Source organism: Anomalospiza imberbis, chromosome 3, assembly GCF_031753505.1.
Source record: "Anomalospiza imberbis isolate Cuckoo-Finch-1a 21T00152 chromosome 3, ASM3175350v1, whole genome shotgun sequence".
NCBI lineage: Eukaryota > Metazoa > Chordata > Aves > Passeriformes > Viduidae > Anomalospiza > Anomalospiza imberbis.
The window spans coordinates 41,966,072-41,980,655 of NC_089683.1; the positions used below are offsets into that span (position 1 = coordinate 41,966,072).

At 35.2% G+C, this 14,584-nt stretch overlaps 1 protein-coding gene across 2 annotated transcripts in view; it reads right to left on the bottom strand.

Moving 5' to 3' along the window:
* Positions 1-14,584, bottom strand: part of ASCC3 (activating signal cointegrator 1 complex subunit 3) — a 249,556-nt gene that overhangs the window by 220,936 nt on the left and 14,036 nt on the right. For both annotated transcript variants that reach the window (XM_068184147.1, XM_068184148.1), the window contains exons 2-4: positions 12,994-13,137; positions 12,152-12,302; positions 8,667-9,250 (exon numbers count right to left, since the gene is read on the bottom strand). In XM_068184147.1, the coding sequence (XP_068040248.1) occupies positions 8,667-9,250; positions 12,152-12,302; positions 12,994-13,083 (825 nt within the window). In that variant the 5' untranslated portion in view covers positions 13,084-13,137. The remainder of the gene's footprint in view (positions 1-8,666; positions 9,251-12,151; positions 12,303-12,993; positions 13,138-14,584) is intronic.

Below are 14,584 nucleotides of genomic sequence, written 5' to 3' on the forward strand. Positions count from 1 at the left end.
TTGCATTGTGCACAGACAGTGAAGCCTGTTTCTTGAAAGCACTTTTGCTCGGGTCTGCACAGCGTGTCAGATGAATGATCTCAAAACTACCACCTGAAGTGAAAACTTGTCTGCAAAAAAATGAAATGCTGAAGTACTTTTCACAGTCCATCCTATAAGGTGAACTGTGAAGAGTTCAGAGCTCTTAACATAAATTACATATTCAGACTTCTCAGGGAATCTTTCTCAATACAAACCTGAGAATTACTGAACTGAATTCAGGTTTAGAAATGTAAGCTAAATTTTTCTCAGGTCATCAGATTTTTGGATACAGTTAGAACATACAGTTTTTATGTGCAAATGTTACACTAGAAAGCAATAAGCAAGATGTAAAGAGACAAGAGTGTCTGCAGTGCTTGCTACTGACAAGCCCCCTAAGTCACTAGCAGGAAACAAAACCTACACACACTTTCCAAGATTTATTCTAAAACCAAATGCTTGTGATGTTGTGCAATTTTGTATAAGCTCTTCCATCCATTTACCTGAAGGAGTGAATAAGTGTGTGCAGTCTGTAGGAATTACAAAATTATTTTGTAGCTGGTTTGCCTTATGAGCTCTAAAATACACTCTAATTGAACTGTATTTCTGTGTCATCTCAGAATCTTTCATTTGTCTTAGCTTACACATAGAAAAAAATTTAAATATTCCAATAAATAATGTCAGGCTTTTAAATGGTATTAGAAATTTAGTCATGTGAATTAAGACTTTATGTAATATTCTCTTATAAGAATAATGACCATTACAGATTCCTGTTTAATGCAACAAACTAAATGGATGATTTTTCTGGACAACAAATGTCTGTTATTTAGATAGCTACTTAATTTAAGAGACCAAATTAACACATCTGAAATTGAGGTCACTCTAAGACCTAATTGAGATTACTTGCAACACAAGGACTATTTATTTCCTGTATACCATAATTCACTAATTAATTTACACATAAGGTTAAAACATAAGTACTTAAAGAGGCACACTCCATTTGCTTATTATGAGATTCTACTAATAACAAACTTGTTAAAAAACAACAAGCTTTTAATTTGAATACACCCAAACATATTAGGGTAAGAGATTGATTTTTTGGTAAGAACTTAATCAGGGAAAATGAAAATTTAAATTAATATAGAATTAGGTATAAATATAACGTACAAATTTTGTCTAGTTATCTCTGTTTTATCATTTGAAATGACAGAATCATAGAATGGCTAAGGTTAGAAGAAAACTCTGGAAATTATCTAGTCTCCTGGGCTGGAGATTCCATAAACTCTTGAGTAAACTGCTCCTGTGTCTGACCATCCTCACAGTGAGAAAAATTTTATGTTTATATGGAATATCCTGTAATACAATTTATGTCCACTGTGTCTATTTCTGCCACTGGACATCACCAGACTAAGTCTGGCTCCAATTTCACTACATCCTCACCACCAGGTCTGATCAGATTCTCAAGACTTCCCTTCTCCAGGCTGAGCAGCCCCAGCATTCTCAGTCTCTTCTCGTATGTCAGATGCTTCAGCCCCTTCATCATCCCAGTGGCTCTTTGCTGGCCTCAGTCCAGTATGCCTACACTGGACAGCACTCTACACCTCTCAGATTTTATTTGCTCATCCTACTGCTCAAAGCCAAGCCAATAAAATGCATAGCACTGTGATGTTAATTAACGAAGTCTAATATTTAAGTATTAATTACAGATAGTTTTCATAGCTTTTCCTTTGTATTTGTTCTCCATTTTATAAGCAAACCAAACCAAGTACACCTCTGAATAAAATACTATAAATAATAAAGTGAAAAGATATGGGAATCCATATATTCTTCAGATTAAGAGGCAAGTACTGATCAAAGTCATCCTAGACAAACATTTTGTCATGATCAGACTACCATGTGAAATGAAGCGTCAACATTTTTTTAATTAAAACCTTTTCAGATTCAAGGTGTGTATGTGTATTATTCAAATAAGAGGGGACAGCATCAGATAAAGTAAGTGATGGTAATCTAAGAACTGTGGGGCTTTTTGAAAGACAATCATGCTAGGGGAAGGTGCTATTTACCCAGCTGTACAACATACAATTTTCCTTTCAAGCACTGTGAAACACCCAAGTAGAGTTTTCCCTGCAAAACATCCAGTAAACATAACAGTGAACATTATGCAGGAAAATTTAAGGGGTCTTATCACCTTTATCAACCCACCAGTTTTCAGAGTAACATACTACTCAATATTAAAAGATAAAAAGCTTTCTGGGAAAAAAGTCAACTATACCATTAAACTACTATCCATTGTCTGTCAAGCTCTTTAGGTGCCATTCTGCTCAGAACTAACAACATTGACCAGTCCCAGTTTACTGTGACTGATGTGCCCTATGACTTGCAAGCTGCTGTGGAAGGCTGCTACTGCTATTGCCAAATCTGATTTTGCCATTACTGATTTTGGTTTAGATAGGAAGAATTTTTAAAAACAAAGTATAATTGCTGCAAGCTGAAGAATATATAGTTCATGAAATATAACTTACTTTTCAAGTACCAAGAAAACACAGTGAAATCCATGAATCTTATCAAGTTCAACTAGGACAAGTATAGTCCAGGAGCGCAGCACAAGCTGGGATCTATCCATAGATAGACAGGGGAGCAGATCTGTACAAGTGGAGCTGGGGGTCCTGGTGAACAACAAGCTCAATAAGTGAACGTTGCTGCTGTGGCAAAGAAGCCAACAGGATGATGGGTGGCATCACAAGGGCATTACCAGCACAGAAAATGAAGTCAATTTCCTACTCTACTTGGGGCTTGCCAGGCCACACCTAGAATACAGTGTTCAGATTTGGTCCCTTCTATATTAAAAAGATGTGGGCAGGCTAGAAAGGGTCAGGAGAAAATCCACAAATATGATCCAAGGACTGGGAAGCCTGCCATGTGAGGAAAGGCTGAGAGAACTGGTTTGTACAGCCTTGAGCAATGAAAGCTTAGGGGAGACCTCATGACTGTGTTCTAGCACATCAAGGGTGCCTTGCACAGAAAATGCAAGAATCCTCTTTAGAAGGATTCCTTTGAAAAGGACACGGCAATAGGTGCAAGTTAATGATGGAAAGATTTTTATTGGACACAAGAGGCAGATTTTTCTCAGTGAGAAAAATCAGTCATTGGAATACTCTTTCCAGAGATGTGGGAGATTCCCCAAAATTGGGCACTTTCAAGATTCAGGTCGGCAGGCTGCTGAACCATCTTGTCTAGACCACGTCTTTGCCATGAACGATTGGATCAAATGGTCCTTGAGGTCCCTTCCAATGTAGGGACCTATGATTCTATTTATTGGCTCATGTCCACACATCAGGAAATAATTTTAGTGTATTTTCCTTTGCAGGTGTCCAGGCATGTTTTCCATTTTGAGTTCCATGGACCAGCTGACTTCACTATATTGGTCCCTTAATATAGTACAAATTTCCCTTTTGAAAGCAAAATTTTGACTCTACAAAGTTACTAACATTAATTCAGTTAATGTTAATTAATTAATTAGTTAATTAGTTAATTAATTTCAGCTAAATGAAAGGAAAGGAAGTGTTTAAAAGTCACAACATCATCTGGAAAGAAAGTTATAAGAACAGTTCTTTGGTGCTCATTTTTAAAACTGCATTTTTTTTTAAATAAAAAAGGGACAATTGTATAACAGCACAGGAAAAGTGATCATAAAGCCAGCCCTGAATAGAGTCAAAAAGCAGAAAGCAAGGGGTTTTTTAAACACCCAGGCAACAAGACTCTGGAGCAGTCTTCAGGGGAGAAGTTGGGACAGATTTTCCCACATTCTTTTGTTAATGAGTCTTTCTCAGTTTAAGACACTGTATCTGTGAGAGAAAAAATGCCTTCTAGATTCTGTGAAAGTTTAAACAGATTTTGCTTTCCTTTACTCTCCTGTACTTTTGCAAAAAAGGCTGGTGGCAGAGACAGAGGAGCTTCCTGCCAGTTCACTGAATTGACAAATTAGTTAAGCTCCCCTTGTTCTTGATCCCATGAGCATCTACAGGTTCAACCAACAAAGCATATTGGCAAACATTTGTGGTGGGATTAAGGTGAGGCAACAGAAGCAATCTAGATGAACTCATGTGGAGAAAAAAAAATCATTATCTTCCTACCAGTGACAAAGGCAGCTAAAGAAAACTTAGCCTGAGAGACAACAGGGGTCCACTTAGAAGAGACTGGGGAAAACTGTGTAAAAGATTGTTGCTACATCAAGCATTCAGAGGCACATTAACATCACACTGAATAAAAAAAATCCTACTTGATGAAACAACAAAATCTATTAACTTCCATTCTGAAATAAGTATGAAAATAACTCAATTTCAGTAATAAAGCAATAACCTTTTACCTCTAATGAAGAACATATTACTGGACTGAAGTAATAAGCAATACATACAGGAAGATGTGCTGCCCAACTCACAGCACATCTCTGACCTCTTCTTATTCATCATATAAACCTGTATTACACAACTTGTACTTTTCTGATTTCAGTTCTACTTTGATTAGAAATTAATGTTTTTCAGCCTTGAAGGAAGGCTTGAGAATCTTCAAGGTCCAAATTGCTACCTTCTGGCCTCTTACTGTATTTTTACTACCTGACTATTCTCAGGTGCTTATGACAACAAGGAAGAAAACTTATCTCACATTTTCAGTAAGAGTGATGAATACTGAATTAATTTTTAGGAATGAAACAAAGAAACAGTGTTTGCTTCACACCAGTTTGCAATGCAGCTGGATTATATTTACTGATAGAAGCCCTGGATGCCATAGTATGTTTACATGCTAACCTTTTAATGCATAGAGCTGGAAACAGTCACAACTATAAAGCAGATGAAAAAAGCCTTGTGCCTGGGCTTTTAAGTGGGCAATTAAGTGCATCATACATAGGGATAAGTAAATATATGTACTACTACATAATATTTTAACTACTGCTTACAATGTAGTTTTCTTGAAACAGTTCTGCTGTTTCATATCTTAGCCTAGTGTTCTTCTAGTTATTTATACAGCATTTAAAGTGATTTTGTCTGGGAAATACCATTTAACCTAATTTACTAAATAACATTAATAATTTTATTTGGGCAAAGTTCTTGCATTGTCCCAAGAATAATAAAATGCACAATTTTTCATAATGGATGGTGTAGTAATAAGATATTAACACATTTCTGATTGAATCTCCTTTTTTCTCTTAGTTACTTTATCTCTACAGGAAATATCTTGTTTTGTTATGATAACGGGATAATGTACCTCTGCCTTAGTGTAAAAATAGAGACAGGTATTTCCAAAACAAAATTCAGAAAAATTTTGCAGATAAACTAGACAAGAGTTCACAGAAGAAAGACATGTCCTCTAAGAATAGCATGCTCCAATCAGAGGGACTAAACTCTTCCAACTTTTGCCTAGTTACCCTAGGAGGTGCTAGGTGGCAAAGTTGCTAAAATGCTCTCAGATGGTTCCAGTCTTCATTCATCATACACTAGAAACTGAGGGCTCTCAGAAACTGAGGAATGCACTGAATACTAAGTTTTAATCAAACATAAAAATAAAAAAACACAACAGTTATTAGCCAAACTCTGTAGTAGGTTATTGGCTTTTTCTTCTTTTTAAATAATGATGTTGTTACTGCATCATTACCATCAACAAAATACATATGCTCATCAACAAAACCTGACACACTGTGAAAAGTGTGTAGCTGTCATTTAGCTTTACTAGACTTTATGTCCCCAATGAAAAGCACATGTCCCAAACACTTAGAAAATAAGTTATAACTCCCATATCACTCCAATCACAAGAATAATTTTTCCTCTAATTAAGAGTCACCAGTGATATGCCAGATAAACAAACTGTCCCAAAGGAACAGTGAAATGTTCTCAAATAGTGAAAACAAAGAACAAAGTATTTTTTCTACCTTGCCAACCATTTTAAACATAAACTATACACTGCTGGAGAAAACAACTCATTTCAATTCCTTGTAGAGATCATTAAGTAAATAGAAACCTAAATAGTGTATATGTGTGCCTACACATACACTGCAAAAAAACCCCAAAACACAATGCCACCCTATAAATTATCTAAACTGCTTATATTCTTAATGTGATCTGGCACCTCAATAAAATTTGCTTAAGGATCAAATGAAATTGTCTTACAGAAGTCCACTTGCCAATATCATCACCACAATCATGTTCTTTTCTTGTTTAATAATAAACAGTGGTGTCTTCCTGTTTTAAAACATAAAAATGTGGCATGTAGATCTGGATTTTTATTTATGAAGAATTATCCTTTCATATCAATAGGTTTCTTTAGGTTTTTCTTTTTTTTTTTTTGTTTTGTTTTTGTTTTGCTTTGATTTTGGTTTTGTTTTTTGGGTTTTTTTGTTTGCTTATAAAGAAAAAATATATTTTGTAATTCACAGACACTTTAGCCTGTGTTCATTCCACCAGAAATGCAAGATGTCTAGAATTCATGATGAATCAACTTGTTATGCCATTTCACATGGCAAGCCCCTGACCTAGTTCTAGAAATGGGTTATCTTCAGGTTTAAAAGCACCATCTGCTCTTAATGATGGCACCAAGAAAATTACTGTAATAAGAAAAAAAAAATCCCTAAGTGATAGTAAAATCCAAAGCCCAGGAGACCTTTTCAAGTCATGACTATGCCTACAGAGAGCACAATTCAAATGTCAGCTAGCTTTTAACAAAAGGTGATCAGGTTCAAGTTTGTTGTACTCCCTCCTTGACCCCCACATTGTGTAATGAACAATGAAATAACACTGTTGCAAGGAAAGGCAACAAAGAGGCCAAAATAATGAGAATGTGGAGATCTTTCTTTTATTACTAGGAGTTTTTAAAAATCCAAAATAAAATGCAGTTTTCAGACACTTCAGAGAAGAAATCCTTTTCCTCTCTAGAGATGCAAACTGAAGAAACTATACTTGCTAAGTTAGTTTTCAGTTCATTGGCAAACAATTTTTTCATATTATCAAATTAAAACTTCTGTAAAGCCATCAAATCAGATATTTTGCCAAGAATTCTTTGTTCCAGGAACTAATGGAAAGGAAGTCTTTATTGGTGACCTACATAAAAACTGATAGCTTGAACTTTCTGATTTAGCAATCCATTATGATCATAAATTTGCAAAAAACCCCGTTATTTCTTCTTGCTTAAAGCCTAAGGTTTAGAGCTTTTCCTTTAACATTTTACAAATTAACTTAGGCATTAAGTAGGCATTATGTAGAAGTATGGAATTATTTCTGCATACCCTATAATGAAATTGGAAATGTCTTCAGTTACTGATCTAGAAAAAAAAATTGAAATCTTTATCTCTGTACAATTAACAAACTACAGGTCCTTTGACAAATATACTTCTTTCATATTTCATATGACATGCAAGTTTTTTATCCAATCTTCTTATCCAAGACCTGTTCAGTCATCCATTTTCATGTCTTCACTCAATATGACCACTTAAAGCATGAAACTGCAGACATGTATTAAGGTATTATTTTTCAAACATATTTCAATGCGGAAGAAATTAGATCAACTTCCATTTATATTTAGGACCTGTAAGAAAACATACATGTCCAGAAAGCTCAAAGGACAGCCAAAATGTGATCCACTGATTACCAAACAAAACAATAATATGGCCTCAGCAGCTACACCATTACACATTAGATATCCATAGATAGTTACCTAAACCTAAAATGAAGTACACAAGTTCTCTTCTCTATCACCTACTGTTTTTATTAAGAAGAATAAAATCTGCAACTGCAATGGCAAAATTCCTGAAAACTTTCACTATAGCGTCTTTCACAGGATTGTCTATTCCTACTACCAGTTGCATTTCTGTAGAAAATTTTCAGATTTAGAGTCTTTCTGAAAAGTTAGTTGGAGAGTTTAAGTACTGGATGTTTTCAGGGAAAGAAAGCAAGGTAAGTTAGGAAAAATAAAGTAAACATAACAGAAAAGTGCAGAGGGAAAAAAAATAACAAATTGCAGGAATTCTTCCCCTATCCCATTCAAAACCAGTTCTCCCTTGCCTAGATTAATCCAATCATCTCTTGTGCACACACCTGGGAAACATCTTCTCTGGGCTTTAATCATGCTGCTTTCTACTGCTATGCTTATCTTTCAACTCGAGCAACTGTTCCCTCTCCCTCACATTTTCTCTACCCTTCTTGTAACAAACCCAGCCACTCCCTTTCCTCATCAAAAGGAACAGACATGAATGACAAAATTTTAAAGTAGCACCACCTGCTCAGCCTTGCAGCAACAGGGAGGCTCTGAAACCGGAGATGAAACCTGCCCAAGAAAGTTCAGCTTGTCTTTGCAATTTCCTCACACTTTTATAGGCAGCTTAAACTGGGTTCTGCTTAAAAAGAAAGAATGGAGACTCTGAGCAAATGGCCACAAAAAAAAAAATCTTGTCCATTGTGGGGGAAGGAGATTATTCAGATCAAACTGATGCTGTATCCTTCTCCCTGGTAAATGATGCTGCCATGAGATTTTTCTCAAGATAGATTTAAAAAAAAAACATAGACAACAGTTGGGTAAAGTATATTGGCATAAACTAAAAAGAAATTATTGTATATTTCTGTAGCAATCAAATATATGCAGTACATTTAATGTGCTAGTTGTACCTCATTTTGAAGTTCATCGGCACTTTTGGTAGAAGCAAGGATCTCATACAAAGTGCAGCAGAGGTCTTCTGTTGTTGGTCCTCCAGGGTTGCCTCCTTGAGATTCCTTCAGGTACTTTCCAACTTCACACCATAAAAAAGAATCATCTATTTTTTCCAAAGATTTGATATTAGATTTCTCATCACAGTAGTTCTGTAAGTGATTCAGCTGGTTATTCAAAAATTTGTTATAATCTAAGCTTATATTTTTCTGTGCATCAGTTTCACCATTCACAGGCAGCTCTTCAGAGTGATCCAAATCATGCATGTCAAATGAAAACACTATATTTTTACCAAACAACGCTCTGTTACCACCATTTTGCTCTTCAGCCAACTGTATGAGGGCTCTAAGCTGTTCTTCAGGGAAGTGAGAAGCAATCCGAGACGTGGCATTACAAGCTGCAGTAGCAGATGATGATGGAAATGGCCCAAACATCTGCTTGATCACCTTTGTCTCATCATGGCCGACACATTCTTTCCCATGAAATGTCTTAAAAAGAAAAACAGCTCCACTTTCAATTGCTTCTTGTCCATTTTCAGCTCCAACTGTTAACAAAAACAAATGTAACTTAATACACTTAATACTAAGAGTGTTTCATTACCTATAACATAACTGTATTTAAATTCTTGCCACAAGTCTCATTGGCAGAGATAACAAAAAAGAGATACCACAACAAGTAAGAACTGTTGCAAGGTACTGAATTATAAAAGGTATATGATAATAACGCATCTGTCTTCATTATCCTTCTACATACTAAAAATTTAGAGTAAGAATTACCAATGCTTTCTTATCTTTCTGAGCTAGAGAAAAAAACTTGCTAGAGGTCTTAATTGTATATTTATAAGCTATTTAACGTTAACAAATTTCCACTTTGTCTCACTATTTATTCAATGCCTAATCTGAATATTCATAACAGAATAAATATACAGAACTCAGCTGGGGATTACTGAATTCTTTTAGTAATTCCCAGTAGGATTACTTCTGAGTATGGGCTAAGTAAAAAAACTGCTCAAAACATTTAAAGCAAATAAATGTATGAATTTGGATTTCTAGCTACAAAATATTATGTTGTGCAAACAAACAATATATTATTAGATAAAAACATGAATGTATTTCTCACACAAATATTCACAAAGGTAGTCGAGGAACACGTAAGGGAAAGTCCATGTGATGAACCAGTATGTCTCTACTACAAAATTTTTGAAGTCACTAAGCCTAATCTAAACAAAACCAGCCAGCATACTGGGGCTTTTGTTCATTTTAAATGAAGACAGCTTACAAAATTTTTTTACTTGTGACTCAATTCAACTTAGATTAGGTTTAACACCAGAAAAAGCAAGGGGTTTCTTCCCCACAATCTAACAGGAAAGAGCAAAAAAATTTTAGCATAAGCAGGTGGAACAAGGCTGAGTAGCTAGAAATGTAATATATAAATAAATGGAGGTAGCTACAAATTCAGTATTTAGCTTGAATCTTCCTGTGGTGCGTTTTGAAAATCTGAAAAGTTCAAGGAGGCAACTGGAGATTATATTTACAAGATAATTAGATACCTACATATGGAAGATATATGACATAAAGATACATACATATACAATCAATACTTAAAACAGGTCTCAGAGGAAAAAGGTGGTTCAGCCCCTCCCTTTTAGCATTAGCTATATAGGAATCACAAAAAAAAACCAAAAACCTACATCTTAAAACTTGTAGTTTGTCTGCATGAAGCTCACTCATATATTCCTAACATAAAAATACATGTGGTAGAACATCTACAACAAACACACATTATTATTTAGAGCCAATTGTCTCAGAACAGAAGTAAAGATTACTACACTAAAAGAGAAATTGAAGGATTTGAAAAAAAATTTCTTAGGTTTACTATGCAGTATTTCTCCTTTATTATCAACATGTCCTATTTGTGAAAGCATCTCTTGAGAAAATGCTACTCCTTCCATCTCAACAAAATAAACCAGACAAGATGGCAAGAGATGCACTACTAGAAGCTACTCTTTTTGGTATTTTGTTTGCCAGCCAACATTTTAGTCCAGTACCACTTGTGATTAAACTACACAGTGGATATTTAAAACAGCTTTCTCAATCAATATCTATTATCAATACAGATTGCACCTTCTCCTACTAACTCTATGACTGACAGCTGGTACAAACTCAACCCCCATCTTGCATGACTTTCTCTCAAGCCTTGTGTGTTGCAAGTGCCAGCTGAAATCTGTGCACTGAAGGAGAGGTACCTGGGTTAGGGCAGAGAGGTGGCCCTTCCCAGAGGCCTATGTCAGAAAGACAGCAGCCACATGCCTAAATTCCAGCCCAAAGAGGTTAAAAGCCTACTAACAGTACTAACCAGAGTTTAAGATTTTCTGTCAGTGATTTGAGAAATAACTCAAAAATATACTTCTGATGACTGAAGAAAGCAATAGCCATTTACAATCATTAATAGCTTTAACAGGCATCTTCTGTAATTGTACAGCACGACTGACTAACACCACATGTTAGATTTTAATAACTTGCCTCGCCTTTTTTGAAAGCCTGAGTTTAGACATTTGTTTCTTTCTCAATTTACTTGGTATTTCCAAAAAATGGTTGAGAAACAGAAATACAAGTGAGATAGGTTAACATTTGTACTGTAATAAAAATCTCTGGTCTATATTACCAAAACCAGGCAAATGTTTTTATTTTTATTAATTCTCTCTTTTTACTAATGTTTCTATTCAATATATTTAAAAAACAAACAGAAAAGGAAGATATGTACCTATGAGATTGAAAGAAAAAATCCCTAAATATGTGAGAGCAAGAGCTTGAGCCATGCACTCAGTTATGAGCTGATGAAGTTAAATTTTGCTAAAAGCAAAAGATGTATTAGGTTTAGTCTATCAATCAAAAACTAAATTTCCAATCAAAACTAAGTTTTCACACATTCTTTGCCATAATGTATTTTAGTATTAAAAGTTCAATTCCAGATGAGTGAAATATATTTTTATTTCTCTCCTCAACTCCAAAAACTTCAAGCAGAAAACATTTCTTATATTTTTATCTGCCTGCACAGCAGTCTAATTTTTCATTTTATCAATTACGTGGAATTAAAGCAGACAACACCAGGACTGCTCTTTCTTATAGTACTGCTATTCCAAAAGAAACAGGTGGTTTTGCTTAATAGCTGTCAATCACAAACCACACCACATTCTACAAAATAATGCTCTCAAACAAGTAAGAATATCCATATATCAATGGAATCTTAAAATAAAACAGAAGACCAAATTGTGCATAAATGTATCAGATTAAATGGAGTTTCAAAGACATTGCAGGGCAAAACTGGCATCAAGGTAGACCCACAATTGTACCAGTAAAGTCTGCAGGCAGAAAGCAACTTGAACCTGCTCCCACCCCCAAATAAAACAATGTATTATTAGACTACTAGAGAAACAAAAACATACCTATTTGTTTTGCAGCTTGTAAAATAGTTTTTAAATCACCATTTACAGTTTGGTATTCTTTTTTGTCCAAATTGTCATCAACAAACTTTATTATCTTCTTCCAAGTAAGATCAGACTTCAGCAACTGGGCATGTAGCTTTGATCTTTTAGTCTGAAAATGCAAAATATTTGGGTTTTTAAACTTATTTCAAATTAATATATGGGGGTTCTTTTAAAATCAAACACTAGATAAAAACAATTCCTTCCAATTGCATTAAGCCAGTATACAGTACTGACTGCAAGCACTTTTCCTTTTACCTGATCTTTAGACTCTTTCCTGAGTGTATAAAAGAAGGATACACAAAAGCACACACATTCTCTCACTAATTTACTCTTCACTCTTTATAAAGCAAAATCCTCTATAACACCAAACTCTTGCAACTTCGAGAGATTTACAGTTCCCAAAATTCCAAACTCATTTCACAGGTTCCCACAAGGCATCTATTGCTTTAATGCATTATTCCTCAGGAAGCAAAAGAAGTACCTAAATTCAGTGAACTTAGTATTAGAAGGGAAATGTTTGGCTTCCCAGCTCTATGCAAGCTCCGAGCTAAAAGCAGCCTTGACCAACTTCTTGAAAGACAAATTAACACAACCAAGCAAGCTTTGCCACATGATTGTAAGGGCTAAGTATAAAAGCTAGAGCAAATCTGACTTTGAGTGAGGACAATATGAAGGAATGTACAGGAAATTTTACACACTCTGCCCTTCTTGCTTGCCTACTCTTATAAAATAGCAATGCAAATGAAGAAAACAAATGATTCTTACTATAGCTATACTTTGCAAAAGAAAAAAAGCTTTACCGTTAAGTCAGCTAATTCTTCACTGTAATCCTCATGTTTAGTGACATTTGAAAAGGAGCGTAAAGCGCCTGTAAGACGAGGCAAGGCCATCTGTTACTCATTCAGTGATCCATAGGATGAGAAATCAAATCCCAGTTCAAGTACCTTGATGAGAACAAAACAAATAACATGGCTTTATTAATGTTATAAATACAAACTTGCATCATGAACTTCAAAGACCTTTTTGAGCTAGCACCAGTTGGCTGGAACTTCAATTAAGCCAGTTAAAAAAAAATCTCTTAGAATAATGATAATCAAAATTAAATAAAGGGAGGTGAAAGAAACAGAGCAGAGGCAAGAAATTGTAACATGAAGAGGTTACTCAGCAGGTGGTTCTTTTCTCTCCTCCCTAAATAAAAGTTACCAGCAATGAGGCAAAGTGGCATTTATTTCTTCAGCACCCCTAACACTGAGCATTATAGTGAAATCTGTGTAACTGAACTTTAGCTCCCAATAGCAGTAAGTGATTACAATCTACGGGAAGATTTCCTCTGAGCCAGCCCATGCTGGGAGCTTTCAGGTCATTAACAGCCTCTGGCGCTGATGCAGAGAGAGACATCTTTCTTGACATATGCTTAGCCATTTTTAACCAGCAAAACAGGAAAAAGAAAATTATGACAGGAAATAAAGATTGCCAAAAGCATAGCACTGAACTATTATAAGAAATAAAGGGAATAAAAAAGGCTACCAGAAAACTGCAAACACTATGCCTTGGGATGTTTTCATCTCACAACTAGGAGTAAGCACACACTTAGAGCAGGACTCTCTTCAGAACTGCAGCTTATTTCCATGCAGTTTTATTTCCTCTGTGGAAGAGGCTCATATCTATGCACCAAAACACAGCTGTTCTCCATCTGAAACTGTACTTCTTCCAAGCCTTTTATGGAAGTTATTCTCAAAGTTATTTAATTTCAAAAGGTGCCCACAGCTGAATCGTTTAATGAACCCTAACACACAGCTACAGTTTCTGATGGTATTAGATAAGATACAGATTTAGATTATTTTTGAAACAATTAATGATACCATTACAAATCTAATGATCTCATCATTTTTAGTATGCCTGAAGATCAACATCCATCCAGAATTTAAAGAACTTGTAACAGAATTAATAGAATTACTTCCCCCTCAGTCATACAGTACAGAACTCTCTGCTTTCATCCAATTATCCTTACCATTTTTCCTTATTTCATGACTGCATTTGTATTTTAGCTATGAGCTTTGCAATACAGCACTAAGGAAATCCAGATGCAGAGTTCCAGTCACAAACAGAGAAATGTCACTGACTTGTCAGGTCTGATTGTTTTCCCACCTTGCCTTAAGATGCTTTTTGAGAATGATTTTACAACAACTGATATTTTGGAGACAAATGTTATAACAATTAAGCTACAAAATCTGGAAATACAAAATCTTTAACTGTGAAGGCCTATGAGACCATGTGTTCAAGCCTAGAAGCACACAGAGCCAAACACCACTGCAGATCTTTTGATATATTCAGTGAATATATGACATGTAACTCATACCAGCATAGCTCCTAGTGAAAATAGTCTGTAAA